General features: G+C 39.8%; 1 protein-coding gene across 40 annotated transcripts in view; it reads right to left on the bottom strand.

The window, feature by feature from the left end:
• sw (cytoplasmic dynein 1 intermediate chain short wing) overlaps nucleotides 1-22,663 on the bottom strand; it is an 80,620-nt gene extending 57,957 nt beyond the window's left edge. For 15 of the 40 annotated variants that reach the window (XM_076175496.1, XM_076175502.1, XM_076175495.1 and 12 more), the window contains exon 1: nucleotides 2,532-2,641. Coding sequence is in view for 2 of the 40 variants with exons in the window: in XM_076175500.1 (XP_076031615.1) it covers nucleotides 22,422-22,520 (99 nt within the window). In the remaining 38 variants the exon portion in view is untranslated. Of the gene's footprint in view, nucleotides 1-2,531; nucleotides 2,643-22,421 lie in introns of those variants that run through there. The other 25 variants (XM_076175489.1, XM_076175508.1, XM_076175516.1 and 22 more) reach the window with 8 other exon arrangements.
• Nucleotides 22,664-22,954: the final 291 nt, after the last annotated feature.

Below are 22,954 nucleotides of genomic sequence, written 5' to 3'. Positions count from 1 at the left end.
GTATGAAAATAGGGAAAATAGGGAGAAAATATCAAACAAAATTCAAAGTCTGGACATGTGAATATTATACACCTTTATCATGGATTCCACAACTGTGGCCATCTTATAGCACCAATTACCCATAACAATGAAGAATCGACTGTACAACAGATAGATTTGTTATAACTGAAAGACATCTACATATATTTTAATATTAAATGACCAGACAAGTTTCGTTTTACAATAAAGTATTATAATGAAAGATTTGTCCACCTGTCTGACAAAGCCATTATATTCAAATCTCTACTATTTCAGAGTTCATTATAAAGTGGTTCAACTGTAATTGTAATTACATAAATATGTAAATATTTCCAAGGCACAAGTTATCCTAGCATTCCTATGAATACATAACTACCCAGTGCTGCAGCAATACAAACACAATTTCCCTGGCTCCAATCGCCTAATAAGTGAACCCCACACAAAAGATATGAAACATATCTTACACTAACATTTACACAATACATACAGTATCAAAATGCCAAATGCTGCAGGTCCATACATGAGACCAGAGGCAACAAAGTGAATGATTAAAAAACAATAATAATAAATAACTGATAACTTACAAGTACACAATGCAAACACCTTTCTAGTACTGAATAATCAAGCATAAATTATCCCTAAAAATTAAAAATTGTATCACTTCAATCCCAAGCACAATAATGCAGCCTCTAAAATCTGACTAGTAAAATTTTGGTTGCTAGGCAGCAAACACTTTCAATGAACTAATAGTAACGGCTACTTTATGTTGTGGATACATACCAGACAAATTTGATTAAAACTGACTGTTGGGTGATTAATATATGATACACTGAGAGTTGAACATGTGATCCAAGACCATGATGAATCACTGTGAGAGTGCAAATTTTAGAGACGAGAAATTAGTAAAATGACATGAATTTGGAAAATTAATGGATTAATGGTTGTGGTGATGGCAGTGGAGGTGGTGGATAAGGGTGGGAATGTTAAGAAGCAAAAGTAGTGATTGAGGTATTTGGTGGTCTTGCATGGTGTTTGGTAATAGTTGCAGCAATCTTTGGTGGTGATGATGGTGCCTTTTGGTGGTGGTTATGGTAACATTTGGCAACGTTGGCATTAATCTTCAACAAAGGTGGTGGTGGTGGAAGAAAGTGTATATAGAGGTGGTGATGATCATCTTTGGCAGAGGTGGTGGTAGTATTTTTTTGTTGATGGTGGTGGTGGCAGTGGTGCTTAATATTTGAGGTGGCTATTTTGTTGATTGTGATGACTTTTTGGTGCTTAATATTTGAGGTGGCTATTTTGTTGATGATTGTGATGACTTTTTGGTGCTTGTGGTGGTGATAGTACTGTATTTGGTGATGTGTTTGTTTTTTTATGTTAGGGACAGTATTTGATGATAATATTTGATGTTGGTGAGTGTTTGGTGTTAGTGGTTGTGATAATGTTTGGTGTGGTGACAGTGTTGGTGGTAGTTGTTGTTGTCATACTGTAGAATTTCTAGCAGAGCAATCCCATCTCCCTGTTGGTGGTGGTGATAGTGATTGTGTTGGTGATAATCTGGTGTTTAGTGTTGGGTGTTAGTGATGGCAGCATACTCTAATAAAGCAGTACCTCAGTACCTGCATCAAGATGAAAATCATGTCAAGTTCCTATATCCCTGCAAACTTAAGAAATATTCATTCTTGCTACTTTCTCATGACCCTACAGCTGGAAGGCACCAGTGAAGCCCTGAAAGCTGTTCCCCCCTCTTGTAAGCTGCTGGTTAGCAATAATGTGCAGGTGTGGTCTGACCTTGGTTGAGTCAAGCACACTCAGTATGTAACAGCACTCTACAATCCTCTGTAAATACCAGCCTAAGTGCTGCTCCCCTGAGAGATGGTACACATCAAGCTTTCTCATCCAACATAAGATTTCCAGATGCATGAGCTTCATTACAACATATCACTAGAAAAAAATTATATCAGCTATACAAGTGATACATTTGAATCTATCATACAACTAAATTGTCCCTTTATAACTTGGGTACACTTATAAAAAATTACTAACCTTTTGCCATGTCTATAACCAGTAACCTAAATTTATTACTTCCTCTTTGTTAAACTAAAGTGCATGTCAATGATACTCAAGAAACTGTTCTTTTACACAATAATCCCTTTCATCCATATTCCACCATTCCATATCTGAAGTATTTTATATTAACACAACCTCCAAAATGAGAGACAAACATTTGTCCTTTTTTTATCTGGGATTTGACAGCCAGAGACCAAGGATACAAAGACCTTGCATGTGCTAAGTACTCAGGAACAATTAATAGAGACATTTCCTGTCCCAATTCTTCAGTTAACAGCAACCACACAGCACTCTTGTCTAACACTTTGAAAGGTAACACCAATACTGTAGTACATTGCTGGGAATATGGATGATAGTATGCATACTATCAATACTGAAGCTACACACTTTTCATTCTCTTGCATGATAGCAAGCTCCAAGCACTTGCAAAGAATAAAGCTCACATATGGACACCAATCTGTCAATTAAGTTTCAATTCTGACTGTAACAATCTGCTACAGTAACTGTATCTTGCATGTATGACACCACATATGCAACTGACTGGATACCAACACAGATTCTGATACACACACACACATCACCACTACCACTACCACCACCACCACCCCCAACACAGGTACACAGCTCTCCTTGGTTCCCTCCCAGAGTTGTCAACTACTCCAAAATAAAAATAAAATAAAAATTGCCATCAACCACATGACATTACAAAACACAAAATGTTATTCTTTCCTTCATAAAATCAACAATTCAATTTTATTTTAACCATGCTACTCTATAATATCTCACTAAAATGAAATAAGAAATCCATGAAATAATGGCAAACTGGAAACTTCTTTTAAACTGATGATGTCACTTCTGAGGCAGGTGTCTAATAGGGAAATTACCAATCCCATTCCCTCTCTCTCTCTCTCTTTCTTACCACTTTCCCTCTCACATCTCAACAGAAAACTAACATCATTGAACATCTTCATGCATTCAAGTTATTAGATATGCCAATTCGGTTAAAGAAAATATACAATACACTAAAGTATGTGATGGATACCATGAAGGCAGTGAGTCATGTCCAGGAGACACATGCGGTTGGTGAAATCTCTATAAATAGCAACTAATTATTAAATGTAATTTGATACACCATAAGAAATATGATTACAAAATTACACTTATGTATGGTGGCCTTAGGAATCCACCATACTTAAACTGGAGAATTATGTAACTCATAAAATGCAGTCTACAAAAATCAAATTAAGCAATCATGGTGTAAACAAAATAATCTATTTGGAACTAAAACTGGAACAAAAGTAAAACAAACAAATAAACAAATAAATATATAAATACAACCAAAGTCTGGAGATGAGGCCAAAGCTATAGCAATCAAATGGCTTCCTGGAGCATGACAAGCATCCACACCACTTGTCTCATCCCTTGACACCTTCAACTTCTTACTGTCAATTTTACCACTCGTATCTCCAATTAAGATAAAAATATCATGATATAAGCATATACACTCAGTCTCTCCAAGTATATTACACAGCTGAATATGCATACATTTACAGAATACTGGCATGTGTGTTGTACTTGGTCTCTGGACTGGACCCAGAAACTATTTCACTTTCCTCCAATCAATCAATCAATCAATCAATCAATCAATATATATATATATATATATATATATATATATATATATATATATATATATATATATATATATATATATATATATATATATATATATATATATATATATATGCACATACCAACAGCTTTCCCCCTTTACAAGGGAGATAGCTAAAGTCAAAGGCATAAATCCACTCCCATCCATTTCATCCCTACATATTCCACTCCCATTCACCACCCCTCCCTCCCTTCTTCTTGGCTCCTCCTGGATGACGGGCCATCCCAGCATCCCGCCCACTATCCCGGGTCAGAAGCAATGTAGTAAGACACAGAATGTCCACAGCAAGGCTGTTTCACTGAATGGTGACCCCCTTCTTTGTCCCCTCTTTCAGAAAAAAAAGAGAGGATGGGGAGAAATCCCTTTGGTCTGCGTCAAAATATCATTCACACATATTCCCTCATCCCCCACCCACTCCCTTCCATGCATCACAGCATCTTCCCTACACAACCATTCTCCACTCACCTTAATCTTCTGTCTTCTTTCCTCAACAGACATTCCCCACTTTTCCAATGCCCCTTTTACCTCATCCATACATCTCATCCTTGGTCGCCCACTTATATTCACTCCTTCCACACCTCTTTTACTAATCTTTCTTCATTCATTCTTTCCATGTGTCTAAACCATCCCAATACTCTTTCATCAACTCTATCTCCCAACTTCCTTTCCACCTCCACTTTCCTCCTTATTTCTCACTCTATCCAGCCAAGTAACCCTACCATACTTCTCAGGCATTTCATCTCAAACACATTTAAAATCTTCCTTTCTTATGCTCCATGTTTCTGGCCTATACAGTGCTGTCAACACAATCACTCCTTCATTCCCAAATGTCTATTTCTCATTACACTTCATAATCCCCCAAGGTATTCACTTGCCTCTCTCAATCTACACTCTACTTTCAACTCCACTCCTCCATTTCCTGCCACAAATTGCACCCATCCATCTAAAGCTATCTACTATGTGTGTATATGTATTTACCTAGTTGTATTTTACGGGAAGGGGAGCTATGCTCGTGGGGTCCCGTCTTCATATCTCATTTTATCTAAACTATTTTTAAATTCATGTATTGTTTTTGCACACACCACTTTCTCATCTAACTTGTTCCAACTGTCTATTACTCTGTGAGGAAAGCTGTTCTTTTTCAAATCTCTTCTATAGCTGTCTTTTTTTATTTTCTTTTCGTGGCCTTTAGTATTTCTGTCATCCCATTTTATCAGATTCTCTCTGTCAGTACTTTCTATGCCTTTCATGGTTCTGTAAATAGCTATCAAATCTCCTCTCTCTCTTCTTTGCTCTAGTGTCTGTAGTTCAAGTTTTTCTAGCCTCTCTTCATATGATAGTTTTGAGAGTGTTGGTGCCAATTTTGTAATTGCTCTTTGTATTCTTTCAAGTTTTTTTACACATTTTTTTGTACTTGGTGACCATATCGTTGCTGTATATTCCAATCTTGGTCTTATCAGGGTGATTAGTGTGTGTGTATTCACTTGGTCTTTGGATCACGTGTTGGACTCGTGATCGACAGCTATTTCCCTCCTGGAAGAGAGCTCAGAGCTCGTAGGTCCGATCTATGGGTAATGCTATGACCTTGCACACACACACACCCCCAACTCCCCGCCCACAAGAGTTGGAGTAACACCCCTCAGCGCTGCGATACTGATATTATTTCAGCCCCGGGCGAGGGTCGAACCCGGACCTCCGTAGTGGCAGGCCAGAGCTCTAACCACAGTGCCATGAGAGGTGTTTGTGTTTGTGTGTGTGTGTTTGTGTTTGTTTGTGTTTGTGTTTGTGTTTGTGTGTGTGTGTGTGTGAGAAATTTGCTAGTAACAGCAACATCAATCCAATAATAATTATGTCAAGAGGGCTAAGGCTCTGTGAAGGTGATCTTACAGGTGGCCAATAGCAGTGGGTTCGAATCCTGCATGCGACTGTCATAAAAATTATCAGATATATGTGTATATATACACACACACAAGTACATATATGTAACTTGAGGGGATGACCAAGGATTAGATGGATGGGGGTGAAGGGGGCTTTGAGAAAGAAGGGGATGTCTGTTGAGGAATGAAGGGAGAAGGCAGGAGTTAGTGAGGAGTAGAGTGACTGTGTATAGATGATACTGTTACACAAGGAAGGAGGCAGGGGATGGGGGGCAGGGGGTGCTTACAAGTGAACAATATTTTGATGCAGTCTGAAGGGCTTTCTCCCTGTCTTCCCTTTTTCTGCATGAAGAATCAGAAAGAGGGGGGGGGGGTCACCGATTAAGTGAAACAGCATTGCTACGGATGTACCGTGTCTTGTTACATTGCTTCTGACCCAAGGCAGTGTGTGGGATAGAGGGATTACCTGTCATCCATGAAGAGCTAAGATGAGAGGGGGGAAAGGGTGGTGAATAGGAGTGGAATAGGTGGGAGTAGGTACGTGCCTTTGATTTGGCTACCTCTTATGAGGGAAAAAAGGGTTCTTGGTATATATATACAAAACTTCTCAAACATATCCATCAAATGCAACACATGCCATGCATGAATCCACCTTATATACTTCTCAACAACACAAACCAGTTAACATAGAGCTGCAGCCACCACAACAGACAGGAGGGCTTAAAGAGGTCATGAGAACAAATTAAGAAAGACTACATGTCTAAAGGATGTAAAGAAATACAGTTTTCCATATAAATGCATAAATACTTGGAGTAGCTTAGAATATATAGCTCAAGCTGGAACAATACATGCTTGACATGATAAATTAGGGTAGGAGATGGAAAACTACCAGTTCTGCTCCTTTCCTGTATACTAAATCTATTTACCAAGAGCTTTTCCCCCTTACATGGGAGGTAGCCAAATTAAAGGCACATACCTACTCCCACCCATTCCACTCCCCTTCACCACAATGAGAATAGTAGAGCCTGTGTTAGAATGGGAAATGGAGAGTGAGTGATTTGAGGTAAAAGTGGGACTGCATCAGGGATGTCATGTCACTGTGGCTGTTCAATGTGTACACTGTACATGGATAGGGTGGTGAAGGAGGTAAAGGCAAGGGTAATGGGGAAGGGACCTGAGATGGTTAAAGAAAATGGACAAATGTATATTACAATGTTAAGGGGAAAAAAAAGACAACTTTTGTAGTTTAAAGATAGCTAAGACTTCATCTGAACCTTACGAAAATCCACATTTTGAAGTCAAGATCTTCAAAGTTTTACTGAAATGCAAAAAATAAACTGGTGGATGCCACATTTCATCTAAATCAAGACTACTCAGTCTACCTTGTGTCTCAACCTAAAGCAATGCAAAGGCAAACAAAAGACCACACCCATCAGCTAATGTAGTAGAAATCAAGAATTGTACACCCCTCTTGGATCTCTGAAAGCTTCACTAATACTGCATACTGTTACTCTTTTCCTTGAGCAAGGGATAGGGTTTGTGTGTGTAAGGTCAAATGTATTTCCCATGGAACAGTCTATGAGAGCTCTGACTTCTTATCTGGTAGGGTAATAGCTGTCAATCACGAGTTCTGCACATGATCTAAGATCATGTTGAATTGCCACCTTCTGAAAACAGACACACAGGCACACACACATATGGAACATAGTTATACTACAGTACTGAAGCCACTCACCTTCCCCATAAGCTATGGATTACAATTTCTACAGAGCTATGTACTGCTGACACATGGACTGAAGACTTACAAATACACGATGTGCACCGCAAAGTATATCCACAAAAAATAAAAAATTAATAACTTTCTATATTTATAAACACAATTTTTCTGTTTGCTCATTTAGACGGCAAGGAAGTCACTTGCTAAGTAAAAATTAACTGAACCACTTCATCTCTCTGCCTATATTCACACATTCTTCATCACCCTCTGCAGCTTTGATCTCACCCCATACATTTCTAGAACCTTCTACAAGGATCTATTCTCCACTCTATGGTACTATCCACCTCTCTAGAATCACAAATATCACAAGAAAATCTCACAGATACATTCCAAGTCTCAAATTAATTTGCGTGGGACTTTTCTATGTCACCCAATGAAAGTAATAGGAGGAGAGGAGCAATCACAGGTCAGTTCTCTATGTGTGAAAAGGTGTTTGAAATACAACTGAAGTTGTTGGATACTGGGCCCAGTCCAGAGACCAAGTGCCAGCACCACAGGGTTGCACTTTGTGATGACGGTGAGGGGGGTTATCAATATACCAAAGGGCTTCTTCCCCCTAATAAGATGGGTGCCCAGCCAAGGCATGCACCCATATTTAAGGGGGGTTGATGGGTTTTGAAAATAGGCAGCTCTGCTGTCTATCTTACAAGACCACCCCAAGCAGGTGCCTGTCATCATTCCCCATCCAGTAATAAAACCATACAAATTGAAGTTTTGACTGGACATCAAATGGACATGTAGCCTCACACTATATAGAAAATGTGGAATACATCATCCTACACTACCCCATATTTAAACAACATAGACAACAAGACATGTTTTCTCTGACATTTAAGTGTGCTAATCCAGAGGCTTTGACCAAATATCTTTAGGAATTAAGTGCCCAATAAGAAAACTCCAAATTTCAACAAGAACATGATGCAGCACCCTAAGTAAAAATAATTTCAACAACATCATGATGCAGTACCCTAACTAAAAATAAAGTATTGCCTTCTCATTCCTTGAAATCCTATAAAGCTGTTTAATAACAGCACCTTACATTTAAATCTAAGGTGCCTTCAAAAGGAGAAGGGCAGACATGGGAAAGGAACTCGTTCCTTTCATGCCCTTCATTCCTTCCCACTGTGGAAAAAAAATTGTTTTCTGACCCAGCAATCAAACACTCAATCCACTGTCCCTGATATCCTTTGTCATTGCTCCCAGGTAATCAGCAAGTCACTCATGGAAGGAATATTGTGTTGTTGTCTGGGTATGGTCAGGGTGGGGCAATGCCTGAGGAGGTATTCTGTCTTCATTGTAATGGTTGCATCTGGGCAAGTTTTATTTTGTGGCCTGGCCTGTTCTGTGTAGGTATCATTTTTAGTACTGGATGGTGACCCAAGTATAATCATGTTTGTGTGATTATTGCTTCTCTTGGCAGGAATTTTTTGTAGGGCTAATGTCTGAAGGGGTTTGATGAATTAGGGGATTTGGTATTTGATCATTTTTTGATCACATGTGAAAGCATTTCTGTATTGACATGTGTGAGGCTGGTGCTTGAGTAATATGTAAAGAGCACAGTATTTTAGCTGTATTTAATTGGTTGTGATTGTGTGATGTAATGGAAAGGCTGATTAGGATTGAGAGCTCTTCCATGGAACTTTGTACCTTTCATCTTCATGGGGTATTCTATAAGAAGACTAGCTTTTGCGTGCAATGTCCAATCAGAGTGGTTTTAGTGCATCTGTTATTCTCAAGTCTTTATTTTGTATGGTTTGTAAGGTGTCTATTACTATTTTTCTTTTTTGTTGAGAATCTTGCTTTGGAGGAATAGCTGAGTGCGGTCCTCAAGAACTTTTTATAAGTAAATCTGAACCCATACTCGCTATAGATTTTAAGATGTTTATTTTCTTGCCAATTTTTACTGTCAGATCTTTGATGTGTGGGCTGGAGGTCAAGTATCAAAAGTGAGACCCAGAAGTTTAGGGATCTTTTCCTTGGGAAGGTTTGGCTATTCAATTTTACTACTGGAAGTTTCTTTGATTCACAGTTGTCTGGGGCAAGGTTACTGATAATGTCTCAAGGGAGGCCTCCATTACTTTTTTTTCCCCCCGAGCCTTTTCTAGTACACCCCATCCTTTTCTAGTTTGTCTTAGAAAGATTGGGTGTTCTTAGCAGTTATTTTGAAGTTGCTATATTTAGTTGTATCATCAGATGAGAGGAGCCCTCGCTGAGAGGTGCATAGCTGCAGCCAAAGACGTCACCTTTGCTGTATGCACTTGGACTGTTAGGGCAGGCAACAGTCACTACAGAGAATTGGAGAGAAGTTTGGGATGCAAACCCACAGCTAAGCAAATGCTAGACCAGCACACTTCCAATTATGCCACCAAGTCATCGGCATGAATGACTGTTTTGGTGGTATGCTCAAGATCTAGTGTTAGATCAATTGAAGAGGTTGAATAATACAGGCAAGAGTTTTGCTCCATATGGGACACCACTGAACAGACTTTTAGTCCCACAAATTTGGTAGCATTTTTTTTTCTCCAAACTATAAATAAGGCTGCTATGGTTGATTCTGGCCATCAATCTGGCCTGCTTGATGGTGACACCTTTAATCTGTGTGATCCTGCTGAACCTGACCACAACATCGTTCCCTGGAACCCAAATGACTTGGGATCCAATGAAACTCTACAGACCTGTCTTGCCTTGTTTATGTCTATTGCCACCATGACTTTTTTCTGGAGGTGCTTTCACATTAAATTCCTACAGTACTTGTTGAGTGATGTTTACGAGAAGTGTGGTGGAGTAGCCCTCTTTGAATCCATGATGATTTTGGGAGGTGGGCAGTTCAGTAATGTTTCTTTCTGAAATTAGTTTTTCTATCTGCTTGGATATAGTGGAGAGTAATGAGTGGTCTGTAGGATGCTGTATTTTCTAATATGATTGGCTTTAACATAGGTATTATATGTTTTTTATGTGATAAAATAGACAACCAAGGCTGTGAACCCTTGTATATGACATGTTGTGTTACAATATATGGGGAGGATTTTGGTCTGTGTACAAATGTTACAAGGGTGGTTTTGTGCATCCTGTTATTACTTTCAATATTTTATTAAGTATAGTTTGTAAGGTGTCTATGTTTTCCTGGTTGTTGTCATTCACTTGACTGTCTGGCCGAGCAATTCACAATTGTTGGGAACCATGCTGTGGAAGCATAGTTGAGCATGATTCTAACAAACTGTACTTGTAAATAGATTCCCTTGAATCTACAGTGTGTCCTCATTATACGGTACATATGCGTTCCTGAAAACCTTACCGCAAATTGAAATTACTGTATACCAAACCCAAGTTTCGACTTATAGCAGAAGTACCTTCTCCCTGCTCTTTCCTCTTCAAAATATCTTATTTTACCTCCAAAACATGAGCAGATACCATATCTGTGAATTTTTCTTACCGTAAATAGAATCGAGGGTAGTAATTACCAAATACTGTAACTGTGAATTTACCTGATAAGGAGGACTCACTGTACTATGTTCATTGTTTCTCCTTTTCCCTTATATAGTGAAACTATACATGCACTCATCCAGCCCACCAGTGCACTTCCCTAACTTTTAGGCACACACAGAACAATCCCATTAGCCAATTCACTATAACTACTCCCTTTGTTGGACACTCCATGTAACAACCACCCAACTTGAGTGCCTTACAAGATTTCATCTCTTTCAATGGTCTCCTGTTTTCATATAGCCATATCTATATGGCCCTTTTCATCAAACATAGCCATATGTTAAAAATTAATTTCACACCTCTAATAGGATACTAGAGAAGTGCAACCACACCTTGGTTTACCAGAGCTTCTTTCCTTGAAGATATCCTTGCACCACTGTCAAATGTTCTTATATTTGATGTAATGGTTTGCTCAGTCAAGTGTTTATAGTTTGGTTAGCAGTCCTCTCTTTTTGGGGAATGTGGAAGGGTGATAGAAATATCAATGTTTCGTAGTTCAGGAGTTAGTGAAGAGTCACTGTTGTCTGAGGAGGTTGATGACAAGAGGTCATTGTTTCAGAGACTTGCATATAAACCTCACCATCCCCTTCCCATGAAGTTGGAAGTGAGAAACCCCTATAGGGCTAACCCTGTCATTTGGAGCAAGCCGCTGGGTTTTTTAGGACAATGTTTGGGCTGCTTCCCCACCTGGCCAGGGCTGCCAGGAACCAACTAAAGAAACACACAATGGATACCAGGAATTAAATTCATGACCACCTGCTTGTGAGTTTGACATGATACCCACTGGGCTACTGCACAGCCCATAAATCAGACTTTATTGTAGTATGTGTGGCTTTGTGAAGGAAGCTTCTCTGTGGCAGGTGGGAGGGTCATTTTTTGTTATGAGGTGGCCATGTGTGAGGTGGAAATGCCCTGTTCTTAGGCACATTAGTGCCATTTCAAAATATTAATGTTTATGCGAGGACTGTCATGAATGTATGTGCAGCTTCATTATCTTTAGGTGTTTTGTTGGGTGTTGTTCCTAGTGGCTCTGCATTACAGACTGAAGGACTTTTACTGGCAATGGAGTGGTCTCACATGGGGTGTGTGCCACCTTTTGAGCCCTTTTGTCAGCCCATTTGCTGCTGCAAAATTACACAGATTTGAAGGAGATTTGGATCCACAAATGGATTTTGTGGACAATTGTGTATCAGTACTTGTGGGCAGGAATTACTTACATGACAATTCATGAATCTGACATGTTTATGTAAGATGCAGGAGGGGGAATGAGATTGTGGGTGCATAGTGTAGCAAAGCGGATGAAGATTTCAGTAGTGAAGATAGAGGCAATGGGGGAGGGGGGTCCAGATCTTATTTTAGTTGTTGTTGTCATTCCCTAGACTGTCTGTCCGAGCAGTCCCGTCTCCCCAAGGAATGCTACAGCCGAAACTGGGTTTCCCCACAAATCCTTTATAGTGTGTATGTTGTGTTGTTTGCGTGCATGATTGTGTATAATGCAGTCTTCCATTATGTGTTATATGGTATGGGGTGAAGTGTTACAACCTGGGCAGCTGTTCACAATGCGGTCATCCAGCCTCTTCTGGTAGCTTAGAAGTGCTACCAGATCGAGGGTAGTAATTACCAAATACTGTAACTGTGAATTTACCTGATAAGGAGGACTCACTGTACTATGTTCATTGTTTCTCCTTTTCCCTTATATAGTGAAACTATACATGCACTCATCCAGCCCACCAGTGCACTTCCCTAACTTTTAGGCACACACAGAACAATCCCATTAGCCAATTCACTATAACTACTCCCTTTGTTTGACACTCCATGTAACAACCACCCAAATTGAGTGCCTTACAAGATTTCATCTCTTTCAATGGTCTCCTGTTTTCATATAGCCATATCTATATGGCCCTTTTCATCAAACATAGCCATATGTTAAAAATTAATTTCACACCTCTAATAGGATACTAGAGAAGTGCAACCATACCTTGGTTTACCAGAGCTTCTTTCCTTGAAGATATCCTTGCACCACTGTCAAATGTTCTTATATTTGATGTAATGGTTTGCTCAGTCAAGTGTTTATAGTTTGGTTAGCAGTCCTCTCTTTTTGGGGAATGTGGAAGGGTGATAGAAATATCAATGTTTCGTAGTTCAGGAGTTAGTGAAGAGTCACTGTTGTCTGAGGAGGTTGATGACAAGAGGTCATTGTTTCAGAGACTTGCATATAAACCTCACCATCCCCTTCCCATGAAGTTGGAAGTGAGAAACCCCTATAGGGCTAACCCTGTCATTTGGAGCAAGCCGCTGGGTTTTTTAGGACAATGTTTGGGCTGCTTCCCCACCTGGCCAGGGCTGCCAGGAACCAACTAAAGAAACACACAATGGATACCAGGAATTAAATTCATGACCACCTGCTTGTGAGTTTGACATGATACCCACTGGGCTACTGCACAGCCCATAAATCAGACTTTATTGTAGTATGTGTGGCTTTGTGAAGGAAGCTTCTCTGTGGCAGGTGGGAGGGTCATTTATTGTTATGAGGTGGCCATGTGTGAGGTGGAAATGCCCTATTCTTATGCGAGGACTGTCATGAATGTATGTGCAGCTTCATTATCTTTAGGTGTTTTGTTGGGTGTTGTTCCTAGTGGCTCTGCATTACAGACTGAAGGACTTTTACTGGCAATGGAGTGGTCTCACAAGGGGTGTGTGCCACCTTTTGAGCCCTTTTGTCAGCCCATTTGCTGCTGCAAAATTACACAGATTTGAAGGAGATTTGGATCCACAAATGGATTTTGTGGACAATTGTGTATCAGTACTTGTGGGCAGGAATTACTTACATGACAATTCATGAATCTGACATGTTTATGTAAGATGCAGGAGGGGGAATGAGATTGTGGGTGCATAGTGTAGCAAAGCGGATGAAGATTTCAGTAGTGAAGATAGAGGCAATGGGGGAGGGGGGTCCAGATCTTATTTTAGTTGTTGTTGTCATTCCCTAGACTGTCTGTCCGAGCAGTCCCGTCTCCCCAAGGAATGCTACAGCCGAAACTGGGTTTCCCCACAAATCCTTTATAGTGTGTATGTTGTGTTGTTTGCATGCATGATTGTGTATAATGCAGTCTTCCATTATGTGTTGTATGGTATGGGGTGAAGTGTTACAACCTGGGCAGCTGTTCACAATGCGGTCATCCAGCCTCTTCTGGTAGCTTAGAAGTGCTGGGTGGTGGCCGCACCGCAGTCTGGCCAAGTGGACTCTGTCCTTTCGTGGGAGAGAGGATTCAGAAGGGTGGATATCAGGGGGTCTGGCATGCAGCAGTGTGTTGTCTTTCAGTGTGTTAATGGAGCGGTGAGTGATATGATTATGAATATGTTTCCGGAGGCTGGTATTTGGTGGTTGTGGAGGAAGAGAAGAGAGTATTTGTGCGTAATAAAGGTCTTTGGGTGTTGTTTTAATGTTTCTTGGTGTGTGTGGGTGTTCTGCTATGTAGTGTAGCGGGTGTGATGTGTTTGTGGTGGCTGCGGCAAGTGTTTGTGTGCCTCTCATGTCGAGGTGGTCCTTGACTTTGAGGACTTTTGTTTCATGGTGTAAATGGTCTGTTGGTGTTGTATTTGTGCAGCCTGTAATTGTTTTTAGGGCTTTGTTTTGTATGATTTGAAGGGTGTTGTGGTGTGTCTCACTGAGATTAGGAGCCCATGCAGGACTTGCATAATTCAACACTGAGCGTATGCATTGTTTGTATATTGTTATATTAGTTTCTTTGTTTTGTCCAAATGTCATTCCAGTGATTGACTTAAGTGCGTTAAGTCTAGGTGTGCATTTGTTTTTTATGTTTGTGATGTGTTGTTTGAAAGACATGGATGTATCCTATGTTACACCAAGAATTTTCGGTGTGTTTGTGTGTGGTATTAGAGTGTTGTTGATGTAGAGATGAGGTATGTATTTGTGTTCTATTGTCCAGTTGGTGAGAAGTGTTGCTGTAGATTTGGTTGGAGCTATTTTGAGTCTGTTTGTGATGAACCATGTGTTGAGTGTATCAAGGTATGGCTGGATTATTTCTGCAGCTTTGTCTGTGTTACGATGTGTGCATGTGATTGTTATGTCGTCTGCATAGGAAGAGATTTGTATTTCTGAGTTGTCTGGTGTGGGTAAGTCATGCATGTATAGATTAAATAGTGTGGGGGACAGAACTGAGCCCTGTGGTACTCCATTCTTAATGTTTCTGATGTGCGATGATTGGCCATTATATGACACGTAAGCATTCCTACCTGCCAGATAATTGGCCAGCCATCTTTTGGTGTTATTGTGCATGTCTGTGTTATATATTTTATTTGTTAGGTTGTGGTGGGGGATAGCATCAAAAGCTTTACTAATGTCTAATGTTATGAGAAGTGTTCTGTGGTGGGGCCTATCTAAATTGATGCCATCTAAAATTCTTTGTGTGAGGTTTATCAGAAGAGTGTTTGTGGAGTGTAGTGGCCTAAAACCATGTTGTGAGTCAGCAAGGGGAATATGTGGTGTGGCCATCAGCTCTTGTTTTAGTTGGGGAAACTGCTGCATTACCTACTCGTGATTAGAACAGGAGCTGTTGATGTGTATACTAACAGCTATCTAATAAGTAAACTGGTGGGAGAGGGAGGGTAGATATGGGCAGGACTTAACTATTTCCAGTGTAGACATAAGGTCTGCCATTCTCTTGCCATATGGATGGGCATTATGCGGGTATCTGTCAAATTATTGATGGGTTGTACAGGTTTTAAGGTGTGACTGGGTTGATAGAAGCATTCTTGATGCAGTAAATCTTTAAATAATGTCAAGAAATAGTGAATGTAAAATGAGAAGTGGTGTCTAATGTCTGCAAACAAACTTTTCAATGTAGTGCTGTGAAAGATATGTGTATAAAGGTGTAGGCTGAGGAAGTGTTTGGACTGATTTGCCAGCACTTCTACCCTTGTAGACAATTCTGCAACGAGGGAACTTATAGGGCCCAATATTCAAAGAGCTGTATGTGTAGCAGTGAAGTCTTAGCATCTAAAGTGGAATTTGTTCCGTTTGAGGGCCTGGTATTGGTTCTAGAGTGATCATCTGTCTGTCCCCATTTTGTGGAATAATTTTGGAAAATCACAAGCTCCAAGGAAGTATGCTTTTATATGTTTATGGGATGGCGTCTAGTTGAGTCTATTGTCAAGAATCAGGCCCATAAATTGGGTGTTTTACTATGGGGAAGGTGGTGTTTCCCAGTTACATTGATGAAGTATCTTTGCATTGTCATCATTCATTGTTGTGTAATCTATTGAAGTGCATAATCAATGAATCTGAGGAAAATAGAACCCATGGTTTTGCTTACTCAGTTTTGGAGTTAGTATGAGCTGGGTGGATTTGCATAACAGAACAAGGTTTAGTCATTGACATTATAATTTTTATTCTATTTTTTCTTTAAGCAAAGTCAATGATTTCTGAAGTGAAAAGAACAATACTGAGGACACTTCCCTCTTGCTGGATATGTGATGAGGATAGGGTTATTTTTATGCATACTTTGAATGATCTATGGGCTAGGAATTGGGATATGAAAATGGGCAAGGCTCCCCAAAATCCCAGGAGGTTGAGCTTGTGTGATCCAACATTTTCACGCCTTGTCATATACTTTTTCCTTTTCCAAATAAAAAATACTGCACAGACATGTTGTTTATTGGTAAATGTAGTGTAGATTGTTTCTTCTGTATACACTACCTGGTGGGCTGAAAAGTTCATAGGCTGACTCGGAAGGAGTTATGTCATAGCAATGAAATGTTTCATACATTAAATTTAACATTTTTTATACTACTGGCATTGTTTCTTTTCAGATTAACTGATGCTGATGCAGTAATTCAGGATTGAAAAGAAGAACCAGACACTTTGTGAATATAGATAAAAAGTGGCACTGTGGGGTTATCAAATATCTGCAGAAAAAGGGGTTATCCCCAGGACATTCACACTGACATAGCTGCTACATTAGGGGGTGATGCTCCAGCTTAATCAACTGTGCAAAAGTGGGCAGCTGAATTCAAGAGGGGTAAGGAGAGCCTTGAAGATGACCCAGGGTCGGGACGTCCTGCCACAGCAACCACCCAAGAAAACCTTAACCGTGGTTACCACATGATGATGGATGACAGATGTTTAACTGTTAACCAGATAGCTAATACTATAGGCAACTCCTGTGAATGAGTAGAGAACATCCTGCACAAGGAACTTGACTTGTCAAAGGTGTCCACTCGGTGAGTGCCATGCCTTTTGACATCTGATTATAGCACAACAGGCTGGTCATGTCGCAGGCAAACTTGGCACTTTTTGAAGCAGATCCAGTCAGTTTTCTTAAACATTTCCTCACTCAAGATGAGAATTGGGTCCACCACTTCGAGCCAGAGACCAAACAGCAGTCAATGCAGTGGAAACACCCACCCATCTTCTCCCACTCCAAAGAAGGCCAAGGTGGTGTCATCAACAGAGAAGGTGATGGCCTCCATTTTTTGAGATGCAAAGGGCATTGTGTTCATTGATTACCTTCAGAAAGGGCAAATTATCAACGGAAAATACTACGCCAACCTGCTGATGCAGCTGCGAAAAGCAATCAAGTAAAATGGCTTGGAAAACTAACGAAGTGGGTTATGTTTCACCAAGACAATGCTCCTGCACACAAGTCGGTGGTTGCAATGGCTGCTGTGCACGACTGGCTGAACTGGTTGATCACCCCCATATTCTCCTGATTTGGCACCATCTATTTTCTGTTCCGGAACACGAAATAACATTTGGCTGGGAAGCAGTACCAGACTGATGATGTTATATCTGCTGTTGAGGACTTATTTTGGTGACCAGGACAAAAGCTTCTATACCACCAGGATCCAAGTGCTGCAACACCACTGGAAGAAGTGTGTGGACCACAGGTGATTATGTTGAAAAACAAGCCATATATGGTCATATTCAACCACTGCATCATTGTGAACCTATGAACTTTTCAGTCCACCCTTGTATGATGTCTACAGTACTTTTCAGCCCACCCTTGTATGATGTCTACAGTGTTGAAACCAGTTAAAAACCAGTTTGACAATGTGATACACGAGAATGGCCTTCCTATTTCCATGGAAGTCTCAATAAGAATTTTTCTAAGTCTGTAGAGGCAATTTGTAAAGGAAACTGGGTAGTAGTTATTTGGAGCCTATGAACTTTTCAGCCCACCAGTGTTGAAACCAGTTCAAAAACCTGTTTGACAAAGTGATACAAGAGAATGGCCTTCCAATTTCTATGGAAGTCTCAATAAGAATTTTTCAAGAGTCTGTAGAGGCAGTTTGTAAAGGAAACTGGGTGGTACCTATTTGGAAAGGTTTGGTCTTTTTCCAGTTTTGGGGAATGAGATAATGATGTCTTCTCTCCATGCAGTTGGGAGGATGTAGCAGTTGGGTGAAGGTGTTGTATCATATAGTGTATATCTAAACCTGGAGCAGTTACTTCACTGTTGGAGAGAGAAATGTAACATTTCACTCCTGTTAGTGGTCTTGGAAAAGAGCCTGGTGTGAAGTCTCATAGTAGTTGCAATTCAGGGCCTGTCTTTTTGGGTATGAATTTGGGTCCACAGTTTGCATGGCTAAATGCAAAAGATAGTGTATTTACTATTATTTTGGTTATATGGGGAGATAAGGATATGGTTTGATTATGGATTTGGAAAAAAAAATCTTTCTTTCTCTTCCCATATTTTCAAGATTTAGGTTTCAGATCTGACTGATCACATACAGGGTGTGTATGGTAATTGTTTTGTTGTTTCCGGGACACAGTGTGGAAAGATGCGGGTAACAACACTACTCAAACAAAATCAACCAATCAGTATATGACAAGACTTTGTCCCAGCAACACCTTGTGTCCATGGATAGCTTTACATTTCCTCATCTATGGAAAAGGCATGTGGTACTTATGTTAATCTCCGCCAGGCACAGCAGCACCAAGACCTCAGAACTGCTAAAAGTGACTGAACAGTTCATTAGAACCATCAGGAGGGAGTTGATTTCTTCTAACTACGATTATGAAGGTGTTGCCAAGAGGAAACATTATTCTCAATGATCAGACACCATCAGGGATGCCAAATTTGTCACTCAATTGCAAGCCATGGTTGATGAAGACCCCAGCCAGTCCATGAGGTCCATTGCCAGAGAGCTGCAAGTGTCTGAGGGCACCATAAGGAAGTGTTTGCATGAAGATATCAGATCCAAGTCATACAAGATGCATAAGGATCAACTCCTCTTCACAAAGACGCAAAAGAACCACTCTCTGGAAAGACGTAGAGTGCGGGGTGATCTAATAGAAGTGTTCAAGTGGATCAAAGGCTATAACAAGGGTGAAGCAAACAAGGTCATCATAATAAAACAACAGGGCAGGACTCGCAGTAATGGGTATAAACTGGACAAATTTAGATTTAAGAAGGAAATAGGCAAGAATTGGTTTACTAATAGGATGGTCGATGAATGGAATAAACTTAGTAACCATGTAGTAAGCGCTGAAACTATCAGTTGTTTTAAAAAACGATTAGACAACTTTATGGATGGGGATGACAGGTGGTGATGGATACGGAGCTGCCTAGTGTAGGCCTTATGGTCTCTTGCAGTCTCCTTTATTCTTATGTTCAAGAGGAGCAATAAGATGCTCAACAAAGTGAAGCACCCTCTGGACAATGACATGCCTTGGTTCTTTTCAGATGAAAAAGACTTCTGCCAGGACCAGACCCACAACTCTCAGAACTGGTGGTTGGCTGTCTGTCCCAAGGATGTGCCAATAGTCGTGAAAACCAAGTTTCCTGCAAATGTCATGGTGTTTGGGGTAGTCTGCAACAAGGGCCAACTCATGCCCATTCTTCTTTCCCCAGGGGGTTCCAGGTGAGCACCGAAGTGTCCATCAACATCCTATAGACCCATGTGAAGTTGTGGATTGAGGAAGTAACTGCTGGTAGACCCTATGTGTGGCAACAGGACTCGACACCATGTCACACCTCTAGAAAATCTCAGAAATGGCTCTCGAACAATTTCTTTGACTTTGTTGCCCCTGATGTGTGGCCCCCTAACCCACCTGACCTCAACCATATGGACTATTTTGTACGGGGTGCAGTTGAGATACTAAAAACACCCCATGCAAGAGTAAGGATGATCTGATCAGTCAGATCAAGGTCGTCTTTGCCAATCTCTCCAAAGAGGCCACGACGAAGGCCTGTGCCAGGTTTCAAGGGCATTTTGAGGATGTCATTGATGCCAAGGGTGGATTCATCGAGTAACAGGACAAGGAGTGTGCTGATACAGAATCTGTTATCTTTTTTGCAATAAATGTATTTTCAACTAAATTGACTTTTTCTTTTGTGTGACCCTAAAAAATTAAACAATTACCATATGCACCCTGTATAGGTTCACCAATGGCACACTTGGTGCATTGTTCACTTGATTTGTGCTTCTCTGACAGCTGCAGGTCGTCTGCAAGAGACCAGGGGCAAGTGATTCACTGATCCTCCTTTTTTTTAAGAATATATTCTCCAGTTCTGTCTTTAACCTCTTCACTCCGGGGCACATCGCACGTCTGGCAGCATTAGCTGCCTGACGTGCGATGTTGCATCATAATAATTGCATTATAAAAAATAAAGTCAGTGCTCAATCGTTCGTTCTCTTTCACCCGTGAATTTTGATAACCATAGAAAATATGATGAAGCCAGTTTAGAGAGATGGAGGTTACGTAGGTATGACTACAATAAATATAATAAAGACGCCGACGTCGGCATCATCGCGTACCCACTTGCTCCTCATGACGCCTATGTAGACGTCACCGTATGGAAGTGGTTAAAAGATGTCCATCTTCATTGCTCAATTGGGTAAAACACAGTCTGATTTACATCAGGAGATAGAGTCATGATGTAAATGGTGAGATTTTTTGGAACTGATTGTTTCTATTTCTATTGCTGACTCATTCTTGGTATCAACTGTTGGATGGGAGTTGAACCCCAAGGCACCACAAGGAGCTGGCAAGATAGCAGTTGGTTTTCCTTCAGTCCGTTTCCAAACCCAACTTCAAGATCTTTCCTCCTTCTTTGTTTGATGTAAATTAAACTGGGGTGCAAGGCCTTGAAACAGTATTCATAACATATGGGGATAGTCTTACCCTCTCTACATCAATGGTCTAAAGAAAGTCAATTGAGCCCAGCTGCCTCATGAAGTGGAGCCCCCCGCCCATTTATTCACCTTGTTAATAAATCAGTCTTAACCTTCATAACATAACCTCTCTTGGCAGATTAATCCATTTTCAGTACTTTTTTTTTAGAAGTCCGCACCTATGCAGTATAGCATTAGAAAATTAAACATTAAATTTGTATATTATAATACATCAGTGAAATAGATATTTTTCCTGGCAGAAATCAATATAAAAAAATGCTGCTAAAAGGTATGCAGAAATTAATGAAGTTGCGTAGACTCCTTTAGATGCCATCTTTGTTTGAATAGATTCGGAGGTTGGAGAAGACGACTACGGCCTGATGACCTCTAGAATTACAGGTACTGCATTACAAAATGCAGGTTAGGTTGGGTAGGCAGGTTAGGTTAGGTAGGTAGGTTAGGTTGTGTTATAGACAAATTTAGCAAATTTTAATTTCTTGAACATCCGCCTCTACCAAAATAAAGATGGCATCTCAAGCAATCAAAGCGGCTACGTTTGTTTCTTTATAGTTTTTAACAACCATTTCTATTATTGATTTCTGCCAAGAATAATGTATGTTACATTGATGTATTATAATTTACAAAATAATTATTTTTCTATTGCTATATAATATATTGCAAAGGTTTAAACTTTTAAAATTTTACCCATTTTTTATAGTTTATTGAACTTTGGTTCAAATATATAGGGTTTTGCTCATTCATATAAACTTTCAATGCTGGTTGAAATTTCAAATTACTATATTTCAATCTCTTTTACTTTTGATTTAGTAAAATTCCAGAAAAATCCAAGCAGTGCAACTTGTACAATAGCTCCTTACACAGAAAAAATAACCTTTCAAACAAAAAAAAAAGTGAAATTTGTATGTGCATATTACTTGAACAGTACCCCTCTTTCAAATACTTAGGATAATCAGATATTTTATGTTATAATGTGATTGATTCATGAATACCTTGTTCCTTGTATACAAAGTAACAAATCTCGCCTTAATTGACAACCAGTGGTGGAATATTAACTCATATGTTAATATTTCATAAATTTTCTTTAAATACGTCTAGCTGCATTACTCTGCACAACCTCCAGTCCTCTTAATAAATTTTACGACTAGAGTTAAACAACAGGGTGATTACACGATGAGCAGTATGACAAGTCAAAGTGCGAGACTGAGTGCATTTAAATATATAGCACACAGTTTGGACAATGTCAAAATGAGAATTACCAAATCTAAAAAATTATCACATAAATATAAACACACAAAAAAATCAATTTAACTCGTAACAACTGTCTGGAGACAAAAATAAGATCTTGCATACTGAAACCTACCTCCTTTAATTCTCTTTCTTTTTTTCGTCTTTCTTTTTCCTCTCGTAAGGCTATTAATTTTGCCTTTTTCCTCTCCAACTCTGCCTTCCGGTCCGACATGGCCGCGCGATTGTATGTGGAAATCACTGTGAATGATGTTTGGTTCCGTATCTAGAGAAAAAATTGAATAATATCTGGCTGCTCTCTGTAGCCACCAGTGACGTTTTCTCATGATTCACCGACCCACCCAACATCAATACTGAACTCCGTTGTCAACTATTTCAAAACTTTTTCCGCTAGATTCAGATCAAGACACCTCGAATTAATCAACAGAGAACATTAGTTGACCCTAGACGATTATATCTTATATTAATATCATATTCAACCACAATAAGTTGTATAATATGCAAAAAACATTGTTTTGGGTGTGAACACACCAAACGTACTTTTTTTTCAAGTGGTTCACATAGACAACCAGAAAAAAGTATGCCTATTTATGAAAAACGTAAAATCTTACAGTAGTTATTAAATTCTTATAAAAAACTATTTCATAT

This window comes from Oratosquilla oratoria, chromosome 37 (assembly GCF_046742065.1).
Source record: "Oratosquilla oratoria isolate Oo_2021 chromosome 37, ASM4674206v1, whole genome shotgun sequence".
NCBI classification, from domain to species: Eukaryota; Metazoa; Arthropoda; class Malacostraca; order Stomatopoda; family Squillidae; genus Oratosquilla; species Oratosquilla oratoria.
This window is presented reverse-complemented; position numbering and strand designations above follow the sequence as displayed.